This window comes from Phoca vitulina, unplaced genomic scaffold (assembly GCF_004348235.1).
Source record: "Phoca vitulina isolate PV1807 unplaced genomic scaffold, GSC_HSeal_1.0 scaffold18, whole genome shotgun sequence".
In the NCBI taxonomy this organism is placed as follows: domain Eukaryota; kingdom Metazoa; phylum Chordata; class Mammalia; order Carnivora; family Phocidae; genus Phoca; species Phoca vitulina.
The window spans coordinates 18612774-18640768 of NW_022589721.1; the positions used below are offsets into that span (position 1 = coordinate 18612774).

Consider the following 27995-nt stretch of genomic DNA (forward strand, 5'->3'; position numbering starts at 1 on the left):
GGCTGCCAACGGCCATCCTCCCCACAGCAGGAAGTGAAGTCATCTCTGGATGAAGCCAAGCATTGAGAAGCAGTCTGAGAGCTGGGGAGAAAGAAGGCCTGGGGAAGTGGGTTCTGCTTCTGGTCCCTTGAGATCCCGGGTTCTGCAGCTCATCTTTTGATTCTGAGAGCCACTTCAGCGTCCTTCCCATTAAACGAGCTAATAAACAGCCTTTCTGCCTTGACTTCTAACTGAACGAGTCATGACTAATACCGGGCCAGCTGCTTTGTTGGAATCAAATTATAGTGCTTGTGCTATAATTCTATTCTAATGATCAATTAATTCTTCCAACAACATGAAATGAGGTCCATGCGGCATGAAATGGGTTTGGTAAACCACTAAAGGTCCCTAAATAATCACCTTTCTTCATGGCCACAAATCATCCTGGGAATAGGCATCAAGTTCACAGAGTATAGTGTCTGGAATACATATTTTTCCTTTTTATGAAACTCAAGACAGCAAGTATTCATATTTAGTCTTAAGTCATCTCCTCCAACATATTTTCTCAAAGATCCATAATAAAGGCTTTGGGGTCATAATCTGCAGCACTTTCAGTATGTTGGGATATAACTCATCTGGGTCTGAAGATTTTTAACCCGTTTAAGGAAAATTGGTGCTTTCTAGCACTGCACCTATTTTGGCTTTAATTCCCTCTCCCTGCTGTTTCCCTTATTCTTTACAGCCTGAGGATCATTTTCTTTGATAGAGAAAAGAGAAAACACAATCAAAATAGACAACGGGTATTTGTTTCTTTCACTTATATAGTCCCTTACCACATATCATATGGTCCCAAGCGATGGGATTATCTCTTTCTTTTTTCTTCTAGCTCTTAACACTGAGCATTAAAAATACCTCCTCCCCCAATTAAAAAAAAAAATCCTTTCGTGGTTAAACCTCTGTGTATTATGTGCTGCCTACTTCTTTCTTGATCTCCCCTTTCACATCTGTGGTCCTCTTTTATACTTTCTTTGTTCTGTGCCCTTTCTGTAAACCCCAATCCTTTAACATCCTGATTTCATTGGGTTTGGGGTTCTTTGAGTGCACTCTTATTTCTTCCTCAACCAGATCTTTGGAGTTTATAGGTCAGAATCTGTTTCTAAGCATTAGAACCTTATTCCTCTGAAACCATATCCCTTTTTATAGTCTCTACTATGAAATCACATGAATGTAAAAAATACAATCTATTTTTGTTTGTTAAAAAAATTCCTACTTATGAGAAAGTTTGAAGCATAAAGAAGCATAAAGAAAGTACATAATGGCAGAGACTGCTGGCTCTCCTCTACCCCTGTCTCTGTTGTTTGCCCAGCAACTTCAGACCACCTCTAGACTGGGTAAACCAGTGAACTTCTCTGGGATCGGGTAGGCAACTCATGCCTTCTCCAACCAGGTGCAAACTCCTTTCAAATTTATCCTTGAGTACTTGTCCTCAGCCCTAGGTGTATCTTTTGGTTACACTTTTATCAGAGCTAATTCTTGACATTCAACTTCCCTTAAGCAAGGTAGAGAAGGGGGCAGAGGGGAGCAATCACCAACCAGTGGCATGGGGATGCCTTAGTAGTCTAGGAGCCAGCTGGAGTAGAAGGCTCTCGGAATGCCAAGGGGAGAATGGCGGGGTTGGGGGAGGAGGGGAAGGCTTGGTGAGGGAATGACTGCTCAGTGTGTGTGACCCTGCTGGCCACAGGTAACTGCCTGCCATTGAAGGGCTTGCCAAAGAAGTATGGGCAGGTGGCTGCCTGCTGGCCTCGCAAGACTCTGGTTTCTGGGTTAAGAGGGCTGCAGGAAGGTTATTGCCAAACAAAAGCTGTAAGGTCACAGAGGAATTGGGTTTGAGCCTGTGGCTGGAGCAGACCCCACTGGCTGTTCTCAGGACCAGACTCCCAACTCTTGTACCACCCCAGAAACTGCAGGAAGCTTTTTCTTCCAGCACACTTTACTGAGAAGGCTTAACTTGGTGCCCACTTTGAAGGAGAAATGCTTAAAGGAATTCTGTTATTTATCATAGAGCCTATATTGAAGTGTGTGTCAGAGCCGAGAGGCAATACATTGATAACTGACACAAGGACTTATGTTTGAAGTCTTTAGGATTTATGTAGAGGCTTTCGAACTCCTGACTGCAGATGGCCTATAAACCAACTAAGAATTTCAGTTTTTATAATGGGAAGTACCCCTATCAGTTATATATGTTCATTACAAATATAAGACAATTCAGAAGGCTAATAAGTATAAAGTGAAAGTCCTTCATACCATTCATCAGAGATAAACAGTTTTAATAATTTGGTTCCTTCCAGACTGCTGGCAAATATATGATTAACACAAAACGGATGCCATGGGGACTCTTTTTCAACTTTTTTAAAACTTACTCTATCAAGGGCGCCTGGGTGGCTCAGTCGTTAAGCATCTGCCTTCGGCTCAGGTCATGATCCCAGGGTCCTGGGATCCAGTCCTGCATCTGGCTCCCTGCTCAGCGGGGAGCCTGCTTCTCCCTCTACCTCTCTCTCTCTTATGAATAAATAAATAAAATCTTAAAAAAAAACTTACTCTATCAAGGAATCACTGTATCTTTCTGAGTCAACACACATAATTCTATTAAAGACATGTTACAACATGGTGAGATTTGGGGTTGCTATCCCTCTATAAAACCGTCCGATGCGGACGTATTTGGAATTAACTCCCCCCTTGCCCTGGGTTCTAGGGGCCTCTAGGATAAAACTGCTAAAGCTTCTTTTTTCACATACAAGATTCCCTCATTTCACTTGCACAAGTCGAGTCTTCCGCGTCCCGTCTGGTTCCTCCACAGCCAGCAACCCCAGCCCTGGCTTTGAAGAGGGTCTCAGACGCCTCCGGGAGACTCCCGAAGCGCCGTTCAGGGTCGGGCGGTTTACCAATTCCACGCCCTCCCGGGACTCCTTCAAGCCACCTGCGGGTGACCGCTGTCTTCCCCACCCTAACCCCATCCTCGCTCTTACCGCCACCCAGAGCATGCCCGGCCCCGCCCTAGCGGACTCGAGCTCCGCCAGCACCGCCCCGCCATGGCTCCACCCACCTGCCTGGGTCCCGTCTACCCGGAATTACGCAATCCCCCTCGTCCAAGGCTCCGCCCACTGGAATCCCACGACGCTCACCGCCCCCCCCCACACCATCCGCCCACTTCGCCCTGGCTCCGGAACCTGCACGGCGCTTCCCGCCCGGGCTCCGCCCACCGGAATCTGCAAAATCCGCGCAGCCCGGGCTCCATCCAGCCGGAACTTGCGCCGCCCTCGTGGGCTCCGCGCGCCCGGAACCTGCGTCGTTCGCTCCGCCCAGACTCCGCCTACCCGGTTCCTGGCTCCAGCACCCGGGAACTGCACCAGCTGCCCGGGCTCCGCCCCGAGAACCCGCGCGGCCCGCCCAGCGCCGGCTCCTCCCCCGAAGCCTGGCCGCGGGGCTGGTGCAGTCGCTTCGCCTCAGGCCCAAGCCAGCGCGCCATGGAGGGGGATGCCCCCGCCGCTGCAGCCGCCCGCTACCAGCCGGCCAGCCCCCCGCGGGACGCCTGTGTCTACAACAGCTGCTACTGGTGAGGGGCGCGGGTGCAGCCCCCGGCGTCTCCCTGGCTCCTTGGGTCTCGGCGTCGCAGCCGGGCCCCGCCTCTTCTCAGCCCCTCCCTGGGGGCGCTCTGGGCCTCCACTGGCGGGTTTTCCCGCTTGTGGGATGAGGGAGCGGGAATGGCAGCCCTCGTCTCCTGAGTGGAGCGTAGGCATTTGGAGAGGGGGGGAGGGGCGGAACTCCCAGGGATGGTAGGGTCGGTGGTGCATTACTAATGCCCGGCGCTTTTCGCTTGGACATTTCTCAGCAGATCTCGGTGCTTGGGGGCCGGGAAGGGGAGTTGGAGGCGGAGGGTGGAGCGCGGAGAACCTTTGCAAATTACTCTGCTGAAGCCTTTGTGGTTTCACACTCATTTTAATTTTGAAAGAGAATGGAGGAACGGAGATTTTGCAAATAACTTTCCCAAGGTCATCAGCTAATAGCGACCAGGAATCCATTTCAGGCCTTCTTGTACCAGAAACCATCATGAACCACCATGTTGTCATTATCATGCCCATTACATTTACATAGCACTTGCTGTATGCCAAACATTGTTTTGATTCGCTTGTGTAAACGAATTCATTTGAGCCCCACAATTACCCTAGGAGGTAGGTATTTTTGTTATCCCCGTTTTTAAAGATGAGAACACTGAGGCACAGAGGGGTGCAACTAATTTGCCTTAAGGCCACATATCTTGTGAATGAAGAAATGGGGATTTACCTGTAGAGAGTTTGGCTCTGAAGTCTACACACTATACCTCTGTCCCAGGCCACCTGTGTGGCCAAATCACCCCTCCTGGAACCTTGGTCTTTTTCACTCCCACACCCGAGTAATGACTTCTTCCCCAAACCTCCAGTTGCAAAAGAAACTTCAGGCCCATCTAAAACTTCCTCCTTTAGCTGGTCATCAAACCAGTGTCACCAAGAATTTAACATTTGTTCAGCTCTGACTGCCTGTCAGGGCAAGTGCCGAGTGTTTCCATCCATGGCTCGGAGATAGGTTCTATCATTTACTTCATTTTATTAGTGAAAAGAGGGAGCCACAGAGAGGCTGCGTTTAAGATCACACATCTAGCAAGAGGTGGTGCTGAAATTGGAACTTCTGTAGTATAGGAGTCCATGATTCTTAATGACTGCACTTTATTTCTCTTACTTCTCACGTAAATCCCCTTAGTTATTGTCCCTAATGTCCATTCATTGTTTTATTTATTCATTCGATAAATGTTTATGAGGCACTTGGACTGTGGGTGCACAATTGTAGGCACTTTGGGATACAACACAGGGTACACAAATTCCCTATAAGATCTCATGGTTCATATGTTTTGGTTCAGGGAAAACAGGCAAAACCAAGTAAACCATGTTTGGTGTTAAGTGTTATGAGAAAATAAAGCAAGGTAAGGGATGGTGACTCATTTTTTCATGATGGATATTTAAGGAAGGCATTGTTGATAAAGTGGTATTTGAGCAGAGATCTGAATAAAAAAGGGTGGGAGCCTTGTGGATACTGGAGGAAGATCATTCTAGGCAGGGGAGCAGTGGTGCAAAGGCTCTGAGAAGGAAGTGTGCAGGAGTATTCTAGGAACAAGGTAGCTGGGACAGCTAGAGTGGAGTCATCTGGTGGAAGCATGGTAGGGAATAGACATCTCTTCAATAGATGGTCTCCTTTAAGTTCCTTCAGCCATGGGCCAGGCCCTCCTTGGCTGTCAGTGGCCTGTTCCAGTCCTTCCTTACAGGCCTCTGCCCAGATCTCTCCTATCCCCTCAGGTCCTGAACCTTAGCTGGCTTCACACTGCTGAAAGCCGTTCTAAATTCAAATGAACCCTAGAATCACCTGGGAGCTTGTAAAGCATGCAGATCTTAGGGTCCCATTCCACAGAGTCTGGATGTGTGAACAGTGCAGTGGAGGAGTCTTAGGCTCGTCCATTTATCACATTTTCAGGAATACAGTCACAGACAGTGAAGTCTGTCTCCTGAGCATAGCAGGTCCTTTCAGATCTGGTCACCATGTGTTTCTCCAATCTCATTCTGAACCTGCCTTCTGTTCTAACCCAGGGCTTCTCCAGCCATGGCTTTATTGACATTTTGAGCATGCTAATGTGGGAGGCTGTCCTGTGTATTGTAGGGCATGTAGCAGCATCCCTTGCCTCTACTCACTAGATGCCTGTAGCATCCTCACCCAATTTGTGACAACCAAAAACGTCACCAGATAGTGCCAAATGTTCCCTGGGGGGCAAAATCTCCTCTAGTTGAGAACCAGTGTTCTGCCCTGTCTTAATCTATCAGGTACGTGCACCTTACTACGCTTGCTCCTGCAGGTTCTTATAACTTGAAATAAATGCCTCTTTTCTGCTTCTTTAGTCGGATGTTATTTATCTGTTCAGATCTAGCTGAAAGATAATAGTGGTAACTGGTATTTGTGTGGCACTAGGTGGTTTGCAGAGCATGTCTAATTCAATTGTAATTGTTTGTATTCTTTGAACAGTTGAGCACCTGCTATGTGTCAGGGATCCTTCCCTTCTGCATGCTTCTCTGACCTCAGCCCATCACCAGTAACCCTTGCAGAATCTTGACCTTAATGCTGCTTTGTTAGTCTTTCTGCTACAAAATAATCAACCAGTAGGTTGGAACATTATTATTACAATCCCCCTCTTTTTTTTTTTTTTAAGATTTTATTTATTTATTTGAGAGAGAGAATGAGATAGAGAGAGCATGAGAGGGGGGAGGGTCAGAGGGAGAAGCAGACTCCCTGCTGAGCAGGGAGCCCGCTGCGGGACTCGATCCTGGGACTCCAGGATCATGACCTGAGCCGAAGGCAGTCGCTTAACCAACTGAGCCACCCAGGCGCCCAATCCCCCTCTTTTTTAAAGAGGTGCTAGGACTCACACCAAATCTGAGGGTCTTCCTATCCCAACAGTAACTCCCAGCATTTCCAAGTATAAGCGCCCCCCACCCCCCCTTTTAAGTAGGCTCCATGCCCAGCGTGGAGCCCAACACAGGGCTTGAACTCACGATCCTGAGATCAAGACCTGAGCTGAGATCAAGATTTGGATGCTTAACTGACTGAGTCACCCAGGTGCCCCAAGGCCCCCCTTTTTTAAACATCAAATGTTTCTTGAGATCCTCCTATATGATATTAATTGTAGTTGTAAAAAATTGATAAAAAAGGACTACAGATTCAGTGACGCCTATGTTTAAGTTTTTTTTCTCTTTGTAACATTCACACATACTTGAAAAATAATAGACAAAGTTTGTCCATCCACATATGTACTCAGCTTGCCAACAGTATTTGTGGTACACTCGGATTCTCAAACTCTTCGTGTTAACTCTGCTCCTCCTTGGGACTGGAGGAGGGGAACAAACAATGAGAAGCCACTGACCTATACCTCCTCCATCCTCCTGTGTCCCTCAAAATTAATGACTCTTCTATGCATCTTTTATGGCCTTCTCTGATGCTTATTTATGGATCTGTATGTCTCCTCTCACTGTCTGTGAGCTCTAATTTATCATTACATCCTCCAAGCACTTAGCATAGTGCTTTTACATCATAAGCTCTTGAAGATGTCTTTGATCAACTCCAGAATGTCTACAGGCTGGACAGAAAAATGTCTTCTGAAAACTTGGTCTTAGAACATCCAGGTTCCATGTTTGGAAATTAGGCTTTGACAGATTGAGTCACGAGTACGAACAGAGTGCTGATGCAGCTCATTTTGAACAAAGGTGAGGTGTGGCTCTTTAGAAAAAGATAAGAATCCAGAGGCTGAGCTGTGAATACTGCCAGCAGTGATTGATTTTGCCTGTGTGGGAGTGTGCCTGTGGCTACCAGTGTGGCTTGGTTTGCTGCACTGGGCATTGCTTTACTTAGGTGATTCCGACTACTGCTTTAAATATCTAGAGGCATGTCATAGAGAAAAGGAGATTCATCTGGGGTAGAAGTATAGGAAGATGGATTTCAGTTCAGTATGAGAAAGGACTTCCTAAAAGTCAGAACCTCTTTTGTACCAGAGGGATGCAGGGAATCCCACTTAGAGTCTCCCTCCAAAAGAATTCCTCGCATAGGCATATCGTGTAACTGCTCCCCGGTCTTTTCCAGCCAGAAGCCCTCCTCCCCAACACACTCATCCTGCCCCATTCCTAAGGGGAGCAGTGAACCAATATTAACTAAGATTTGTCAAGTATTTGATTATCCCCATTTTACGCATTGATTATCCCCATTGATTTGTCAAGTATATGATTATCCCCATTTTACGCATGAGAAAAACAGATACTCAGGTCAGGATGTTCAAAGCTTCTTACCTCATAAGTGGCTGAGTTGGAATTCCAGCTGTATCTCAAGTCCCTGGATCCAAAACTTAGGGAGTATTGATGTAGCATCTTATCAGTTATAAAATGCCTCCATGTGCAAGCACTGCTGGGGCAGGTAGCGAGCATTCTGTTTGGAGAGAGGTCGGCACACGGTATAAATTGGGTCACACCTTGTTGGGGATGTTTTAGAAGAGGGTCAAACATCAGTCAGTTATTCGATGAGGTGGTGTTTAAAATCTCTTCCAACTTTTTTATGTCTTCATCACTCTTCTGTTCAAATTTGAAAGACACAGAGCACTATTGCTTAATTGTGCTGATTAAACTATTACTTTATTTCAGTGAAGAAAATATTTGGAAGCTCTGTGAATACATCAAAAACCATGACCAGTATCCTTTAGAAGAGTGTTATGCTGTCTTCATATCTAATGAGAGGAAGATGGTAAGTTGGTGAGTGGTTGCAGAAAGAGAACAAGAGATTTATGGTGACAATAGGAACTAAATATAGTATGGGGTCAGCACTGTCCCAAAATGTGCTTTATAAAATACAGCAACATTTTAAAGTTTATTTTTGAATGAGTTTTTTTTTTTTTTTCCTTTCAGGGCACAGTTGAGTTAGAAAAGTTTAGTCCCTTATTTGTAGGTCAAGAAATAGATGACGGTATACACAGATTAAGTCCCTTCTCTTTAGGTATTAAGTTAGAGGTTTTTAAATTGCTTAGGCTAGAGCCACATACTCTCAGGTTTGAAGTAAAGATGTTTTTGTCTCTGGAGTTTAAATAAAATTATGGTAAATTTACATGAAGTATTAAAAAAGCAAGCCTTTAAAAAAAAGTAAGCCCTTAATATTTTGTAAAGCACTTTAAAAAAATATTTAAAGATTTATATTTTTAAGTAATCCCTACATCCAGTGTGGGGCTTGAACTCACAACCCCAAGGTCAAGAGTCACACATGCTACCAAATGAGCCAGCCTGGCACCCTGGGAAGCACTTTTGTAAGCATCATTTCATTTGATGCTAATGGAAACACGGTAAAGTAGGCAGGCTTCAGACAACTATCTCCATTTTATAGATTAAGAAATAGAGGCTCAGGGAGGTCCCACAAATAATGTAGGAAAGCAAGACTTGAATCTTCCGGGCCTTCTGACTCCCTGTTGAGGTCTCTTTCTACTCTCCAAAGAACATCAGATAATTTTTGCGTTTTCATTGTTAAGAACACTTGGAAGGATTTAGATTTCTTCTTCATTCACCTTGATTGTTGGTTGCTTAGAAATATTTTATATTTTTGTATTGTTTTAAAGAATGTAGTAGTGGTATAACTGAAGTTGTGCCTTATGAAATTGATTATATTTTGTAGATACCTATCTGGAAACAACAGGCAAGACCTGGAGATGGACCTGTGATCTGGGTAAGATGATCAATTCAGAGAGCTTCTGGTGCATTAGTACTTGTAATTCCTGAGTGGTCTCTATGTTTTGTTAAAGCAGAAGTGGTTAGAGCAGTAGAGAAAGGCTATGATAATTATTGATAATTGACCTCTTGGGAATAGATGTTAGTTTGTCTAGGGTAGTACTTACAGGCACGTTTTCATTTAATTTTATTATTACAGGAAAGATTTTATTTTCTTAATTATTATTTTTTTTAGTGAGCTCTACACCCAATGTGGGGTTCGAACTCATGACCCCAGAATCAAGCTTTACATGCTCTACCGACTGATCCAGCCAGGTGCCCCATATAGGAAAGATTTTAAATAGCTGATGTGGCAGATATATTTGTGATCTCCTAGGCTGTTATCCATTTAACACTGGAAGGAACTTCAGCAATATCTAGTCCAGCTGCACATTAGAATTATCTGGATATCATGTTAAAAGTAGAGGTTTCTGATTTAGTTGATTTAGAGAAGGTTCAGGAGTTAGTGTTCTTAGCACACTTGTGAGTGACCATGACTAGCATTGGAAAAACCTGGATCTACTGCAGCCCTTCCATTTTTCAGGTGAAGAAACAAGCCCCGAAGAAGAGTGAGAAGCTCGAAGTTATCTAGCTGATCAATGGCAGGACTGGGTCTCAGCCTGGGGTCCTTTCTAGTACACATCTAGGTGTCGCCTTAACCTGTCCCTCTGAAGAATTGTTTATGCTAATAACATGAAGATAAATTTAAAGAAAAACTCCATTCATGATACTGTAACCAGCATCTATTTCTGATACTTGTTTAAAATAAGGTATCATTTGAATTGGTTTCATCCATTTATTTAACCTATATTTAAATAGACTAAAATCCCTGGCCTCACAGAGCTCACATTCTTGCCTCCTTTACCAGCAGGTGATTTGCTGTGCTAATATTAAAGCCCAAACCCAGTTTTGGAGTTAAGTCCCAGTCCTCCCATTGGTGGCTTTATGAACTGGACATGTTATTTGTCTTCTTATCTTCAGTGTCCTCCTCTGGCCAGTTGCGAGTCTTAAGTGACATAATGCGTGGGAGGCATTATTCTGGTACCTGGTACAGTGTCTGGTACTGGTGCTCAAGCTTTTCTTGTTAGCAACAATAGCTACATAACCCTTGTTGCAGACTGTCCATGTGCCCTAGAAGTCATCCCTGTTGGCTGAACCACTCAGCTGACTTTGCGTCATGGTCTTTCTTCTCGTTTTAGAGAAACTTGCAGGGAAAGGACCTGTAGTCATGTCCCCCTTATACAGCATCTCATGGCACCCCAGAATGAGATTCCTGTTACGAGAAGTCCCCCCACACCCTCTGGCAAATGTATCTTTGCCTCACTGCTGTCCTGTTGTAGGAAATCAGTACCCCGATGGGTAGAGACACCTAGTCCCAAGAAGCTGATCGCCTTCTAGGTGGGTTTCCCTCCCCCTAGCCCAACTTGGTCTCGTCCAGGCATCTGGGTAGGTGCTGAACCCAACTCAGAGAGTGAGGCTGCCGCTTGATCTGTATTCCTTGACTCCACATCTGTGCTATAAAGGCGACTTGGAGTTGAGGCCTGCTTTCCCTCTCCAGTTCACCAGCCATCTGGGATGTGGGGGTATGGACCCAAACTAACCGGGAGGTTGTGGATATTCATTACTTACGCGTTTTCCACAAGTTGTGCTTTCTTCCCGGAACACACTCCCCTCAGGCAGGACTCAGCCGTGGCAGCCTTTCCTCAGTGACATGTTCCTTGGCTTTTGGGCCCCACTCCCCTCCATTTCTGGCTTGGCTTTTAAAAAGTGTTTACGTAAGTAATCTCCTTAATTGTCCCAGCAGCAGTCTGTGGAAGGGGAGGGGCCAAGGTTTGACCTGAAGGCCCTCACCTGTAGCCTCCTGCTCTTTGTCACCCTCACGCTGTCCGCAGCACTTGACTGGTCCCCACTCTCTGCTCCGCAAGCTCCTCGAGGGTCAGGACTTTCCTTTCTCATCTTTGCATCTTTACTTCAGTTACACAGTTTCTCACAGACAATAGAGAGTATGCACTTCAAAGCCGCTGGAATAGGAGGGAGATGATGTCAAGAGAGAAACAGGTTTTGGATGAGGCAGAGACTGGAGACTCCTGGAGAGAGCCAGCACGCAAGGGATGGTTGCGGGGGGAGAGGTGGAAAGCTTGCTGCGGAAGGATGGGAATAACACGGACGCACCCAGTGGAAGGGGGGCCGCTCTCACTTTATTTATCTGGAGGGTAGCATGCATTAAGGGGAGTGCAGGGCATAACCATCCATTTCTGATGCTATTTCTGCCTTACGAAGATAGCACTGGAGCCAAAAGAAGCTCTTTAGGCTTTGATGGCAGAGCATCTCCAGTCTTAATTAATCACCTTCCTCCCATCGTAGGGTCGATGAAACAATGTTTGAGAAAGTGCTCTGTAAGCTCTGAAGTACTAGAAGTATAAGGTGGTGGGACTAATGCGGTACTAATGTGAGCCTTTTATCTCTCAGTCCTGTTCTCTGTGAGAGCGCCTTTCTTCCGAGGGACTCAGAGCATCTGACTGCCCTCATGCCCCTTCATAACTTCCTTCCGGTCCCTTCTAGCCATTAGCTGGTGTTGGGCAGTGCCCAGGGTCGGGGACTGAGTGGTGCGTCCCAGCCGAGCCGCACAGGGGACACTGTCTTCATCTTTTCTCCTTAATGGCTACAGACTGGGGTTGGCCTATTTAACAGCAACAACACTTTAAAGTTCTTCTTTCACATTGCAGGCTCGCCCAAGCAATCCCCTTTGTTAATACTTGGAGGGTATCCTTGCACCTTTTCCTCTGTATTCATATGCATGCATGTGTACTTTAGAATGCACATGTGTGTCTTTGTATACACATAGCTTTTAAAAAAATAATATATAGTACATATTTTGCAATTTACTTTTCCCATCCAACTATGTAACAAATCCGTTTTTCCATTTTCTGCATAAATTTACCTAAGTTTTTTTTCTTTTTTTTTTTTTTTTGGTGGCTGCATTGTGGTTTATTTCTCTCATGGTGGGCTTTTGGTTGTTTCTGAATTTTCACTATTGTAACCAGTGCTGCAGAGATTTTCTTTGTATGTATATACCTTTACATGCGTATGGCCATTTTTTTCTGTAGGATGGGTTCCTAGAGGTAAAATTGCTAGGTCAAAGGGTATACATTTAATGTATATGAACATTTCCACTACTTATTTAAGTGTTCCCTGTCACTGGACACTTAGTCTTTTTTGGGGGTTTTGTGTTTGCTTTGTTTTATTTTGCTATTTTAAGAAGGGTTGTATTAGTCTTGTATTCATTGTTAATGATTATATATGAGTTATTACTGTGACCTTGGAATTCACCATCATGAAGTAACTTGGTTAACCTCAGCAACTTTTACTTCTAGGATTACCATGTTGTCCTGCTTCATGTTTCAAGTGGAGGACAGAGCTTCATTTATGATCTTGACACTGTGCTGCCATTTCCCTGTCCATTTGACACTTACGTGGAAGATGCCTTTAAGTCTGACGAGGACATCCATCCACAGTTTAGAAGGTGAGGAGATTCAGGATGGATTTACCTATTTCTGAAGTTAGACCTTGACAGTTATACAGAGAGTTTGTATGAGTGTGTGTGTGTGTGTATGTGATTTTCTATTTTTTTGCCATTTGTTTTGCAAAGATCACTTGATTTGGCATCACCATTGAGTTGATATCTAAAAATGATGTCCTATACAGAAGATTCAAAATATTTTGAAGTTTTAAGAGTTGTCCAACATAGGGCGCCTGGGTGGCTCAGATGGTTAAGCGTCTGCCTTCGGCTCAGGTCATGATCCCAGAGTCCTGGGATCGAGTCCCGCATCGGGCTCTCTGCTCCTTGGGAGCCTGCTTCTCCCTCTGCACCTCTCTCTCTCTGTCTCTCATGAATAAATAAATAAAATCTTAAAAAAAAAAAAAAAAAAAGAGTTGTCCAACATATAAAAGTTGGCATTCTTTTAAAAATGTGTGTGGGGCGCCTGGGTGGCTCAGTTGGTTAAGCGACTGCCTTCGGCTCAGGTCATGATCCTGGAGTCCCTGGATCGAGTCCCACATCGGGCTCCCTGCTTGGCGGGGAGTCTGCTTCTCCCTGTGACCCTCCCCCCTCTCATGTGCTGTCTCTCTCATTCTCTCTCTCTCAAATAAATAAATAAAATCCTAAAAAAAAAAAAATTAAAAAAAAAAAATGTGTGTGATGAGATCCCAAATGTTTTCTGAAAGCCATTTTGGGGATTTCTGTCATACATGTATATGTGGGTGGGTGGGTGGGTGTGTGGGTTGTGACCTTAATGATGAGAAAATTGAGGGGTCTGTGATGGCAGGACCTGAACATTATGCCCTTTATGCCTGAAACACAATTGAGTAAATAAAGGCACCTGGATATATTTCTGTGCCTGTGTAGCTTTGGATTTCAGCTGATCCTTTCTCAAGGTTTCTTTAACAGGTGACAGCTGCATAGATATTTGTGTATTACTAATAGTACAAAAATGCCTGGGTACTTTTGTGTATGTCATAGAAAATGAGTCTGTATAAAAATTGAGTGGGAATTTTACTATGAAACCTTCCTAATGTAAATGAATGTTGCCTTATCTGCAGGAAATTTAGAGTGATCCGTGCAGATTCGTATTTGAAGAACTTTGCTTCTGACCGATCTCACATGAAAGATTCCAGTGGGAACTGGAGAGAACCTCCTCCATCATATCCCTGCATTGAAACTGGAGGTGAGCCAAAGATGCCTTCTCATAGAGGTTTCTGATCACCGTGCAGATCAGCATTGCCTCTTAACCAGGGACAAGAAGTGTGTGTTATTCTTTGTATGAAACTCCCTGAGTCGTAAGAAGGTAAGAGGGAGCACAGATGTGCGTATTTATTAGGTTCAGAAATTGAGGCACAGAGAACAGGACTGGAAAGCGTAAGAGCTCGCAGGGAGGGGAGGTGTTCAGGAGCAGAACCACGAGAGCTGCACGCCGCCTTGCACACTGCCGGGGTGTTGTACCTCCTGCTGGGACACGGCCTCAGGAGGTCTGCGCACTTGGGTCATTTAACAGTGGGACAAGTAGCACCTTGCCATGGTGGGGTTTCGTGTGAGGGTGAAAGTCCCTAGGGCATCCTTGCGATATGTGAAATGTCATTTCCCTGGCTGTGTGATAAAATCTGCATTAGAAGGAAGTGAGATCTAGCAGGTTTTATTGTACCACTCATCACATTTATGTGCTTTTAGGCATCAGTCCAATTAATTTCTGAGATTTAAGTAGATAAAGAGTTCTTCACCCTATTACTATTGTTTGGCATTCACACGAGCTTGAAACGTTATTGATGATTGTAAGTAATTCTCAATGTTTGCCATTTCTTGGTGAGGTCATCCCGTCGTGGGGATGGGACCTTCTGTGTGAAAGTGCTCTGTAAGCTATACAACATACCAGAAAAATAGGACAGTGACATTCAGAGTTGAGCAAGGAAGAAAATAAATATATTTGGTGTATTTGAAAACTGAAAGAGGATTCAAACTGATTTTTGAGGCTCTCTCTGAAAAACTGTCTCTCATGATTTTAAACATTTATATTGGAGTTGCTTTTGGGTCTGCCAGCCTGCTTGCTAGCCTCAGCGTTAGCATTGGGGACAGCTCCTAGGTTAGGAGGGGGTGTCATAGATCTTCCTTTTAGTCTCAGGCAACCTGCCGTATAGGGTGTGGCCTGGGACAGTGTGCCTTCAGCCACCCACCATTTCTCTTTCAGACATGAGCACCCAGCACAGAGCCTAGCACATAGTAAGCACTCAGTAAACACCAGCCTGTCAGCCCGGATCCTCTTTGAGTCATTCCTTTTGGTTTTGATGACTAATGCCCAGTAGATGCTATTTTGTGCCAGGCTTTGGTGCCAGCCGCTTTACATAGTAGTTTAATAGAATTTTTACCACAGCTCAGGCAAGCGTTATTTTCCACATTTGATAGATGTGTAAAGTGAGGTGCATGAAGATTAAGCCCTTTGCTTCGGATGCACAGCTAGGCAGGATGAGGAGGGGGCATGGTGGTGGTGGTTTCTGCCTTGTGTGTGGTTTAGTTAATCAGGGACCTCCTGAACTTAGATCGAAACTAAAAGGAATCTGCTCTGAAGTGTGGAGTGAACATATGGGTCTCCCATGTCATAATTTAATGACACTGTAATGTTCTCTCGTGGTAAACTCAGTACTTCAAATGCTGTGTTTATCAAAGGAATATATTTGAAGTTAGGATAAGTGAGAATTACTTTTAGCTAATTAGTAGTGTTTTATAAAAAAATAAAAAAGGTTAAAAAAAGAAAAAAATGGTTCAAGAAAAATATTGAACCCTAATGCCTGTTTCAGGTACTTTAATAGCACTTCCCTCCATCCCCTGCATTCAGTGGTGGGATTGACTCTTAGGGCTTGAATTTAGTACATTTGATATGTTGACCATTAGGATTATATGATTAATAATTTTGGTGGCCATATGTCTGCAAGACCACTCTTTTCAGTTCAGCATTTAGTGTATTTTATTTTTATTTTTTTAAAGATTTTATTTATTTATTTGACAGAGAGAATGAGAGAGAGAGCACATGAGAGGGGGGAGGGTCAGAGGGAGAAGCAGACTCCCTGCTGAGCAGGGAGTCCGATGCGGGACTCGATCCCGGGACTCCAGGATCATGACCTGAGCTGAAGGCAGTCGCTTAACCAACTGAGCCACCCAGGCGCCCAGCATTTAGTGTATTTTAAAGAAAGGAACTATTTTTTTTTTTTCCCCGATGAGAAGGAAACTGAAATTTATAGTCGTATCACCTTGCCCAGAAGAGTCAGTTCCAGCACTAGCCACTGATGGCTCAGTTTTTAAAGACACTTCCTAAGTCTTGGGCTGAATTATAGAGCACACCAAATTTCCCCCTCTTTCTGAGTCCTTTCCTGCCTCTTGTCTGCATATACCTCCGATCTTCTTGCTTCCTAATGTCTAGTAACACTGGCTAATTTGAGCCAAGCTGGAGGATCAGTGTTAGGTAAACAGAAATGTTATAGTGCCTCATGGGGGAGATTAGAAGAGACAGATGTTTATTTATTATACCTTGATCTCTAAAAAAAATTTTCTTTATATTTTGTGTTTAATACATTGATCTTTTTACATAATGAATGGCTACAGATAGTAATCAGTTTTTACTTAATTACATTAAAAAGTCTTAACAAAACAGAAAAGGGGGGGTGCCTTAGAAAACAAATATTGTATTTCAAAAGCTGAGATTTCTTTTAAAAGCAGTTTGTTAAAAATTTTTGCAGACTTTTACTGGCCTGTGTAGAGTGTGGCATCCACCCCCCCAGGTCAGTAGGAGCTGCCACCCCCTCTTCCTGACAGGTGCCTGTCTTCCCTTTATTTCCGGTTACGGGGTAATCCAGCATTCCCAGCTCTCTGATGACTTCAACAAAAGTTCTGTGTTTGCTGATTACCTAGCTTTTTTGTTAGAAGGGTGTTAGCAACTCTGTTTCTAGTTTTCTACATTCTCTGTGCTTATCTGCATTTTTGAAAGATACAGTTGTGGGGTCACGGTCACGTAAGCTAGGCTTACATGTTTCTGCTTTCAGCTGTTTAAAGACGTCTCTCGTTTTCTGCTTGGGTGGGCTCTGATCTTGTACTTGTTTCTCCGAATGCTTTCCGCTCTCAATATTTTTAAACGTTTTTTTCTTTGTCACTAGTTCTTAGCATTTTGATTAGGATGGATTGTAGTGTAGTTTCCTTTAGGTTTATTCCACTTGAGGCTTGTTAAGATCCTGAGATTGGTGGATTTATAGTTTTCATCAAATTTGAAAACTTTTGGCCATTATTTCCTTGCACATTTTTTTCTGACCACCGACCCTCTTTTAAATTCTTGTCCTTCAGCTACACATGTGTTAGATGGCTTGATATTATTCCTGTAGGTCAGTGATGTTCTTTTTTTTCAGACTTTTTCTGTACATGCTTAATTTTGAATAATTTTTTTTTTTTTTTTAAGATTGTATTTATTTATTTGACAGAGAGAGAGACAGCGAGAGAGGGAACACAAGCAGGGGAGTGGGAGAGGGAGAAGCAGGCTTCCCGCGGAGCAGGGAGCCCGATGTGGGGCTTGATCCCAGGACCCTGGGATCATGACCTGAGCCGAAGGCAGACGCTTAATGACTGAGCCACCCAGGCGCCCTGAATAATTCTTTTATCTTGTCTGTAAATTCATTGCTCTTGTCTTCTGCATTCACTAATTTGTTGTTAATCTCATCCAGCACATTTTTTAAAATTTTATATATTTTATTTTTTTATGTCTAGAAATTCCATTTTGGACTGATTTAATGTCTTTCATTTCTCTCTCTCTTCATCATGCTCATGTTTTTCTCTACCCTTTTGAACATATGGGGCATGTTTATAATAGCTGCTCCTTGTCTGCTAGTTCCATTATTTCTGTCATTTTAGTCCATTTCTGTTGATTGAAATTTCCCCTGGTTTGGGGTCATATTTTCCTGTTTCTTTGTGTGATTTGTAAAATTTGGTTGGAGGCTGGACTTTGAATTTATGTTGTCAGTTGCTGGGTCTTGAGGTGCTTTTTAAAAACAGTGTTGGCATGCAGTTAAATTACTGGGAGTCAGCTGGGTCCTTTCAGGGCTTGTTTTTAAGCTTTTTTAGTGCAGGTCCAGAGCAGCCTTTCATCTAGTGTTAATTTAGCCGCAGTGCTCTGGTGCAGCCCTTCTAAGGACTCTACCAAATGCTCGTGCCTTACAAGTTCTCTCTCCCTTGGCTGGGGGGACTGTGGAAGTTCTGGCAGTTATTAGATCGACTACATTCTGGTGCTTCTGTCCTGGCCCCGGGAGGTCAGTCCCAGCCAAAGACTTGGGTGTGTGTTGTGGTCAGGGTGGGTGGGGAGAGGTGTGGGGGTTCCGCTCTGCACCCCCCTCTCCTGTACTCTGCCCCCTAGGTCCAGCTGCCCGGGCCCTCTCGAACTTAGATGTTTGTCTTCTCACCTCAGGAAGACTGCCACGCTAGGTGTGTTCCCCTCTGTGTGCTGGGCTCTGGACACTGCCCCCGAGGCCAGTAAGCTGGAGGGATCCAAGGGCTTCCCTTATTTGTTTCTACTTTCTTAGGAATCCCAGGTGTGTGCTGCTTATTGTCCCAACGTCTGGAAAGAGTTGCTAAATATATTTGCACGGTTTTCTATAGGTTTATGGTGGAAGTGCAGTTTCTGTAACAATTTTTTGATGGGCAGATACAGCAATATGTACATACTTAAAAATTTTTTTTAGTGTGGAGAATTTAAATCATATACCAAACTAGACAAAATAGTATGTCAGACTTTCAACAGTTATCAGTTCATGGCCAGTCAATTCATTTGTATCCCATCCACTTTCCCCCTTCTCGTATTATTATTATTATTATTTTTAAAGATTTTATTTATTTATTTGACAGAGAGACACAACGAGAGAGGGAACACAAGCAGGGGGAGTGGGAGAGGGAGAAGTAGGCTTCCAGCTGAGCAGGGAGCCCGATGCGGGGCTTGATCCCAGGACCCTGGGATCATGACCCGAGCCGAAGGCAGACACTTAACGACTGAGCCACCTAGGCGCCCCTTGTATTATTTTGAAGCCAATCCCAGATACTATGTCATTTCAACTCTAAATATTTCAGTATGGATCTCTAAAATATAAGGCTTTCTTTTTTTTTTTTTTTTTAAATATGACCATTGTACCATTATTACATCTAAGAAAGTTAACAGTAATTCTTTAAAATCATCATATAGCTCTCTAGCCAGTGTTCACATTCACAGTTATAAAGTCATAAAGTCGGGGCACCTGGGTGGCTCAGTTGTTAAGCGTCTGCCTTCGGCTCAGGTCATGATCCCAGCGTCCTGGGATCGAGCCCCACATCGGGCTCCTTGCTCCGCGGGAAGCCTGCTTCTCCCTCTCCCACTCTCCCTGCTTGTGTTCCTGCTTTCACTGTGTCTCTCTCTGTCAAATAAATAAATAAAATCTTAAAAAAAGAAAAAAAGTCATAAAGTCATCATCCTTTTTTTTTTTTTAAAGATTTTATTTTTAAGTAATCTCTACACCCAGCATGGGGCTCGAACTCATGACCCCGAGATCAAGAGCCACATGCTCTACCGACTGAGCCAGCCAGGCGCCCCCATATCATCTTTTTTTTTGTACAGTTTGTTTTTTTGAATCAGTGTCCAAATGAAAGCCCTACATTGTGTTTGGTTATGTCTCCTAAGAGTCTTTTTTAATATATAGATTCCTTGCCCAACTCTTTTTTTCTTCTGTATTTGTTGAAGAAGCTGGGTCTGGGAGAAGCAGTCTGGATTTTGCTGATTGTATCTCTTTTGTAGCCTCTGAATTTCCTGTAATTGGCAGTTGAATCCAATAAATTGGCAGTTTGATTATTCATGCTTTTTTTTTGTTTTTAAAAATTTTATTTAAAATCAATTAATTAACATATAATGTATTATTAGGTTCAGAGGTAGTTGAGTGATTCATCAGTTGCATATAATACCCAGTGCTCATTCCATCAAGTGCCCTCCTTCATGCATTTTTAAGTTTTTATTTTGAAATAATTTTAGACTTCTGAGAAATTTGCTAAAACACTATTGAGCATTCCCATATACCTTTTACTCGGATTCCACTAATGTTGAATTTTATATAACCATAGTGTAATTATTGAAACCAAGAAAATGATGTACTTGATATAAATATATTGATCCAGGGCACCTGGGAGGCTCAATCAGTTAAGCGTCTGCCTTCGGCTCAGGTCATGATCCCAGGGTCCTGGGATCGAGTCCCGCATCGGGCTCCCTGCTTGGCGGGGAGTCTGCTTCTCCCTCTCCTGCTCCCCCTGCTTGTGCTCTGTGTCAAATAAATAAATAAATATTAAAAAATATATATATTGATCCAGTACTGTTACGGACCTTACTTAACTTTTGCAAGTCTTCCCACTAATTTCTTTTCTCTGGTCCAGAATCTACCCCATGACATTACATTTAGTTGTCCTGTCTCCTCAGTCCCCTGCAATCTCTGACAATTTCTTTTTTTTCCCTTTCCTTTTATAACTTTTACAGTTTTGAAGAGTACCGGTCAGTTATTTTGTAGAGTGTCCCCCCAGTTTGGGTTTGTGTGATGTTTTGTCATGATTAGATTGAGTTCCATGTGTGAGACAAGAATACTGCAGAAGTGATATTGAACCCTTCTCCACTTGAACACTTTTCCCTACTTTTGGTCTCTGGGTTGTTTTATTGTGTTTTCAATGGACATTTCTTTCATGAATTTTTTAGATTCCAAAATGAACCTGAATGATTTTATCAGTATGGATCCTGAGGTAGGATGGGGAGCTGTCTACTCCCTGTCTGAATTCGTACATCGGTTTGGCAGTCAGAACTACTGAATTTGACATCTGGATGTAGAACCATGGAGAAATTCTAGGACATGAACAGTTCATCCCTTCATTGGGGACAGCAAACACTATGGTACATTTGGCTTGGAATTATATTTTCCTCTTTTAATTCAGTTGAGTTGAAACATGAGTGAACAAAAAAAATTAAAAAAAAAAAACCACGATTTTTTTTTGGATATGTTAGGTTGAAACTTGATGTAGTGTATATTTGCTAAGATATTCCAACACTCATTTGTTAAAACATGTGATAACTTATGCCAGTAATTGCTTTTGTTATGATAAATGTGTGGACTTTGTTCTGGATGTTTTGTTTTTCTCCAGCTACACTGTAAGCTCCTTGAGGGCAAGACTGTAGCTCATTGCTCTGTGACTCCCTCATGCGCCTCAAAGTTGCCCATAAAATGTGTGCTGGTGATTGTACTGCTGCTTGAAGAGGGCTGGTACTGTGAGCTGAATCAGCAATAAGTATTAGTCTTTCTGGACTATTATGTTCTTAAGAAAAGATTGCAGCCCTCTCAGGCTTGAGTGTTATTTGGCCTATTTATATATGTTTTTTAAATAAAATTGATTTAAAAGTAATTTTGTTTTGAAGATTTTGTGTCACCCTTGATGATCTGAGATACCCAAGAATATCTTACTTGTAGATGGGAACCATTACTTTAAAATACATGTATCGATCTTCCTTCTTGAAGATGTTTTGGAAATTTGGCTTTCGTCATATAATTCCAAATAAAAGATGTTTGGCATGAAACCGGCATATACAGCGTTAACTCTCACGCATGTCTTCATGATTCTCCTGTAACAGCAATTTCTGAAAGCAAGGATGTCCAGGCTTTTGATCTTAGTGAGTTTTCAGCTTATTGAGAAACTTTCATTTAATGTAGATACTCTGCCTTGTGCTATGGAGGGACACCTGCAGTCATTACTCAAGAATCAAGGGAAATGTCATATATCCGTTTGGTTCAGCTGACCAGGAGGCTTCTGGGAGAAAGTGAATGAACCTTTGGTAAGAGGAACACTAACACCACCTCTTAAGTTATTTTATAATTTAGAACTAATTATAGAACTCATACTTGCATATCTTTGTTGACTTTTAGATGGTCATTTAAAAAGCATGTGGCTAAAATGAAGAAGATAAATTTTGGCAGGCTGTAGTACGGAAATGCTTTGTCTTGAGCAGAAAGTTTCAGAGGGACCAAAAGATTGTAATCTGATTTACAAACTGCATTTTTGGAGAGTCTTTTTTTTTTTTTTTCTTTTTTTGCCAATTTATGAGCAGGTTTCCAATCTGGTATTCATAATTGTGTCTAGTACAGACGAATCAGACAGTGTGTGTGTGTAAGTTTGAACTTTGCAGCCAACTTGTCTTGAAATTGAAAACCCCTTCTTGCCAGTGTAGGGAGCAAGGTTTAAAGTTTTAAGCCTGTTAAAATGTCCAGTGGTCACAATCTTGAGTTAGAAGCAAAAGAGGACATTTGTTGTTTTTTTCTACCTGCCACTCCCCACTCCTGTAGCTCCTTCTGGAAACCTCTTCTTTGCACATTTCGTATAGTCCTGGTGGCCTGTATGGAAAGGCGTTTGGCCTAAGCTGGGCCAGGCTTGGAGCCAGCCCCTGGACAAGTCTAAGAATGACCTGTCACAAAGTCCTCTGGATTTGCTGTATTGACATTTAAGGAGAAAAAAAAAATCTCTCCATGAGGAATGCTAAACTAGGGGCCTGGGAGTTTGGGGCTCATGGTGGGCATCCTGACTGCCACTGAAGGGCCCATTGCAGAATGCCGCCTGGCAGAGCTGAGAGCAGAGCAAAAACCCTGAAGGCATTTCTGAGTGCCTGGATCTTTCTGTTGCTTCAAGCCAGCAGCAACTTTGGAACTTCCCAGTTACATAAACCAGTGGATTCCTTTTTCTCTTCAGCTTGTGTGAGTTGGATTCCCGTCAGTTTTAACTGAAAGGTAGGTTCCCTTGCAAGATTTTTCTTGAAAGTTGTTTATCAGGAACTGTACTTCTGTCTTTCTATGCTTAATTTTTCTCTGAGGTCAGAGTTGCTTCTCTTTATACTCAACATGTGTGAGAGAACTGAATAAATACTGATAAATGCTGTCTGTTTGGAAAGAGGAACTTTCAAGAAAAGCAGGGGACTAAAATAGAATTTGTAAAAAAAATAAATAAATAAAATAAAATAGAATTTGTAAGTTGACTATGAAAATAAGAGAAATGAGGTATCTCTGAGAATCTGACACAGGACGGAGTGGGGAAGCAAATTCCACAATGTAAAATGGTTCCCAGGTCAGTAGAACTGACTATCTGATGGGAGATACTACCATGGCTTGTAAGAAGGGTTATGTCTTTCAGAAGAGGGGTTGGTTAGCAATGAAAGTAAAGGCAAACTGTTTTGTGTATATGGTTTTTTGAGTTTAATTTTCAATTATTTTAAAAATAGGTGGTACATGCAGAGTATGCAAATTCAGAATATATAAAAGTATATGGTGAAAAGTCCTCCGTCCTTCCATTTTTTGATTTCTCTATCCAGAAACAATCTGTCTTCAGTTTCTTTTATGTCCTTCCAGGAATTTTTATGCCCATGTTAGTATATAGGTATTATATATTAAGTTCTGTTTTTTTTTTCACCCCCACAAGTGGTAACATTCTAAACATTGTTCTGCATTTTACTTTTTAAAGTTAAAATACTTGGATATTTTCTAATCAGTACATGTTGAACTTCCTCATTCTTTTTAAGGGTTACATTGTATTCTGTGGTATGCATGGTCCATAATTTCACAGTCCTTTTTAAGTTGTTTTTAGTCTTTTGGTATGACAAAACTGCTTAAAGGAACATTTTTGTCTATGTGTCTTTCTAACAGTTTCCGAGATAAATTTTGAAAGTATAGACTGCCAGTTGTCCCATCGAATGCATGCTTTTTTTTTTCCTAAAAAAGGGAATCGCAAATGTTCTCTATAAAGGGCCAGATAGTAAATACTTTAGGCTTTGCATGCCATAAGGTCTTTGCCATAACTGCCCAACTCTGCATGAATGTATGGCTGTGCTCCGGGAAAACTTTGTTTATAAAATCCGGGGACTCGAGGGTTTGACCGTGAGGCTATAATTTGCTGTCCCTTGTTCTAGAGTAAGAGTTGTAGCTGACGTGTGGCTGTTCTGCCAGGGACTACAGTTCCCAGCCTCCTTTGCAGCGAGGTGTGACCATGTGACCAGGTTCTCACCGTTGGAATGTAAGGGGCTGACGGTGAAACACAGCCTACCCAGTCCTTTACACCCCCTTGCCTACTGATGGAGCGGTTGAGGACTAGAATGACCTCGGAAGCTGCCCACTGAAGATAGCAGAGCCACCATCAGCCTGGACTCCCGAATGACCCTATGGAGCCGAGTCTTATATGTGGAACTGATCCTCAGAGACAACCTTGTGTATTTCTTTAAGTCACAGAATTATTGGGTGAGTCTTGACTTAGCAGCTTGGCCCTCCCTAAATAATAATAGTGCCCATTCAGGCTCTTGTGACAGGGTATTTTTGGACTGGGTCAGAAATTGTGATATTCCGTGTGGAGTCAAATCCTCTGTGTGCTTGTGCAAGCCACCCCCTCGGTGTCCTGCAATGTTGGTGGAATTATTGCCCTTCACAGAATGTTCAGGAACACTGAAAAACAGATGCCCATTATGCCCATTAATACCTCTTGTTTTGCATGAGGTTAGGAGCCTTGTGGGAAAGATGCCAAATGAGCCCTGTTTTCATTTATGGTTCATACATGTGCAGGCCTATCTGATGGCCTAGGAGTCCTGAAAGCAATCCTTGCTAGATGAGAGAAAAACACGTTCCTGAGAGAAAATGACACCTGAGTTGGGGAGACATGTGGCCAAGTGGTTCAGGCCGATCGATGACTGGAGATTAGAGGGACTGCAGGTGGCAGTTACAGTGTGAGGTGCCTCCCCGTTGCTCCCCCTTCGCAGTGCACTCTGGCCTCACCTCCTCCGCCTTCGTGAAAGCCCCGTCTTCTGGGAATGAAAGGAAGGAACTGTCAGTCAGGGCTCAGCATGGCTCTGTGGGAACCTTGGAGGGAGCTGGTCTTGGGCAGGAGGAGGAGATCGGCATTCTGACAAAGGTTGGAGTTTTGGTGGTGGAGATCGGCATTCTGACAAAGGTTGGAGTTTTGGTGGTGGAGATCGGCATTCTGACAAAGGTTGGAGTTTTGGTGGTGGAGTGGTTGACTCAGAGCAACAGAGCAGGAGCGTGATGAAGCCTGAAGGCTGTGGCTCTGATTCTCTGTGAACCCGTTTCATCACGACTTTAAAGTAGAAAATGACCTTCTACGGGACGCGCAAGCTGGTGGGAACTTGAGTACGGTCAGCTTGTAGTAATGAGCGCCCCTCATGCTTCGCAGAAACTTTTGGTGGAGAATGCTTTTCTAAAAAGCTGGACTTGGTGAAGGTGTGCTTAAATCATCAAGATTTGGGATTACTATAAATGTGATAGGTTTGTACTTACTAGTGGCTGGAAGCCTGGGACATACCAGCTACATACCATTAAGGGAAGAGGAAGCCGTACTCATTTGCCTTGAATAAATTTTGGAGAACAGAGGTAGAAGTTACAAGGAGGTAATTTTCCTACTTCTGTCCCTCCCTCCTTCTCCCCATCTTCCCTCTTCCATCATCCATCCACCCCATGTCTATTGCATGCCTTCCACTTGCAGAGTTAGGCCATGATGAGCAAGGCAGAACTGTACAAAAGAAGGTAGATGCAGAGTGCTCAGGTTTAAGGGACAGCGGCTGCCACATCACTCTCATTAGCAAGTAAGCAGAAAGCTAGCCTTGGCCGAACCTGGTCTACAGAAATCTTCTGATAAAAAATTGGCACCTAAAAGATTACACTTTGAACAAACATGTAAGCCCAACTGAAGAACTGTCCTGTAATTATTTAAAAAGGCCTTGGAGGAAGGAAGTGACTATTGTAGTACAGAAGGTATAGAACCAGAAAATGGGGAAATATATGAAGATCCCGAGGAACAGAAAGGAAAGTCCAGCCTGAACCAGAATTACTCACTTAGCTGCCCTGTTCAGGGTGACCATCAGCTCTCTAGTGAGGGCTTGCTGGAGACTCACATCGGCACCTGCTGCCTGCGGTGTTGGTGCAGGTGTACATGGTGGAGGTTAATGACAGTCTCTGCAACAAGTCCTTCTGTCACCTTCACAGAACACTGAGGTAAAGAGGCTGTCCAGTTACAATGGCAGTGAGTATCCAGGCCGAGTGCTGGAGCAATTACAGTCCAGCATCCGATGCTCGCAGGGACAAAAGGGGCTGAGTCGTCCCCCACAGGACATTCTCTTGCAGTGTGAGGTGCATGGAGGATGCTCAATAAACATTTGCTGAAGGAATGGATGTATGTTTATGAGGTTCTCTAGATGCGCTTCTGTTAGCGGTGTTAATTATAAAATCAATGAAATGGTGTGTGGCTGTGCGCCTAAGGGCTGTAGCCGGTTGATGGGATTGAATTTGGTTGTGGGACACACGACTGACCTCACCAGAGTCATTTTGCTCTTGGTGAAGAAATGACAAGAATGCTCTGTGGGAGGGCTTCTCTTTGGGTCTTCTTTTGCCCTTTGTCTCACTGTGCTCCCTCCCAGTCTTGTTGACACATTGTCTGTGCCAGTTCCGAGAGCATTCACACGTATCTCCAACTAATTAGAAAATTCTGTCAAGAGATCTACTTCCGTGTGTGCCACGGCTGAAGAACACGGAGGGGACGATATCCCTGTGTTTCATGCTTGTAGAAACCACAGTGTAGGTTTAGCCTGTTGTAATAGAGCAAGGGTGCTGTGGTCTGAGTGTTTGTGTCCCTCTCCCTCTCCCAAATCCATATGTCGAAATCCTAACCCACAGAGGTGATGGTATTAGGAGGTGGGGGCCTTTGGCAGGTGATTAGTTGCTGAGGGTGGCGCCCTCATGGATGGGGTTAGCACTGTCCTGAAAGAGATCCCAGAAGTCTCCCTAGCCCCTTCCCATGTGAGGACACAATGATAAGTGTGCAGCCCACGACCTCAGCTGGCCATGTGGGTGCCCTGACTGGACTTTCAGCATCGAGAACTGTGAGCAATAACTTCCTGTTGTTTTTAAGCCACTCAGTCTGTGGTATTTTGTTAGGGCAGCCTGAAAGGTTTAAGACCAAGAATTCCTAACCTGCAGTCCCAGCACACATTGTGTATGGTGATATGAGCACATTTTTCTGGAGCAAGGACCCATAGCTTGTATTGTCTATTTATTCATTTTAAAATATTACTAGTTTTACTTACAGAAGGGCTGCTCTGTGCCAGGCTCCAGGTTAGATGCTGGTAACAAACCAGAGTAGCACCTGCCCTCCTGTGGGTTACGGGCTGACGGTAGAGACTGACGTCAATCAAAGAATCATGCAAATGACCACACAATGGCACTGTGCACCCTGCTATCAAGGAGAGGTAACAACTCTGTGAGGTGGAAGGAAGATCTGGTTAAAGGGGTGGGGAGGCTTCCTGGAGGAGGTGTTTCATCCGTCCGACAGATAGCTCCTACTCTGCGCCAAGCACTGTTCCTGCCCCAGTGATTGAGCAGTGGAGAAAACAAAGCCCCTGTGCTCATAGAGCCTACATTCTGGTGGAGTGGACGGACAGTGAACATGTACGATGTGTAAAAAGGTGATTGCTATTTATTGAGTTGGGGAAAGATTGTGGGTGGTGCCTTTTGGGGGAGGAAGAGCAGGAGTTTCATTCTGGACATGTTAAATCTGAGATGCCAGTTGCATGTCTTAGATAAGATGTCAAATAGGAGTTGGATAAAGGAGTCTGGGATTCAGGGATGAGGTTCAGGCAGGGAATATACAATGGGGGACATCAGCTACTGTTTGAAGGCACAGGGCTCTAGGAGATTACGGGGATGCTGGGTGTAGATGGGGAAGAGGTCTGGGGACCTAGCCCTGGGGGCTTTTACATTTAGGGTTCAGGAGAGTTGGGAAGGTACCAGAAAGGGACAGAGAGGATGGGCGGGGGCAGGAGTGGGGGTTGGGGGACAAAGAGAAAACCAGGAAAGCCCAGGGGAGAAGTGATTCCAGACGGAGAGAGGGATCAGATAGATGTTGCTGATCAGTAGAGTAAGCTGAGGACCGAGGTGACTGTTGGCTTTGGCAACATGCAGGTCTTCAGAGCAACGGGGATGGAAGTGGTCGAATGGATTCAGGAGAGAACGGGAGGAAGGAGGCAGAGTCCTATA

The 27995-nt window shown here is 43.8% G+C and overlaps 1 protein-coding gene across 3 annotated transcripts; it reads left to right on the plus strand.

Moving 5' to 3' along the window:
* The first annotated feature begins 3333 nt into the window (after positions 1-3333).
* Positions 3334-27673, plus strand: WDYHV1 (WDYHV motif containing 1). Of its 3 annotated transcripts, XM_032415891.1 has the most exons (7): positions 3334-3592; positions 8241-8340; positions 9256-9306; positions 12722-12870; positions 13947-14071; positions 21633-21754; positions 23873-27673. In XM_032415891.1, the coding sequence occupies exons 1-6, from the start codon at positions 3504-3506 to the stop codon at positions 21716-21718; spliced, it is 600 nt and encodes a 199-aa protein (XP_032271782.1). In that variant the 5' UTR covers positions 3334-3503; the 3' UTR covers positions 21719-21754; positions 23873-27673. The 3 variants fall into 3 exon arrangements, with proteins under 3 accessions (XP_032271782.1, XP_032271781.1, XP_032271780.1); XM_032415890.1 differs by lacking the exon at positions 23873-27673 and having other exon boundaries at positions 21633-23207; XM_032415889.1 differs by lacking the exons at positions 21633-21754; positions 23873-27673 and adding an exon at positions 20630-21322 and having other exon boundaries at positions 3339-3592.
* Positions 27674-27995: the final 322 nt, after the last annotated feature.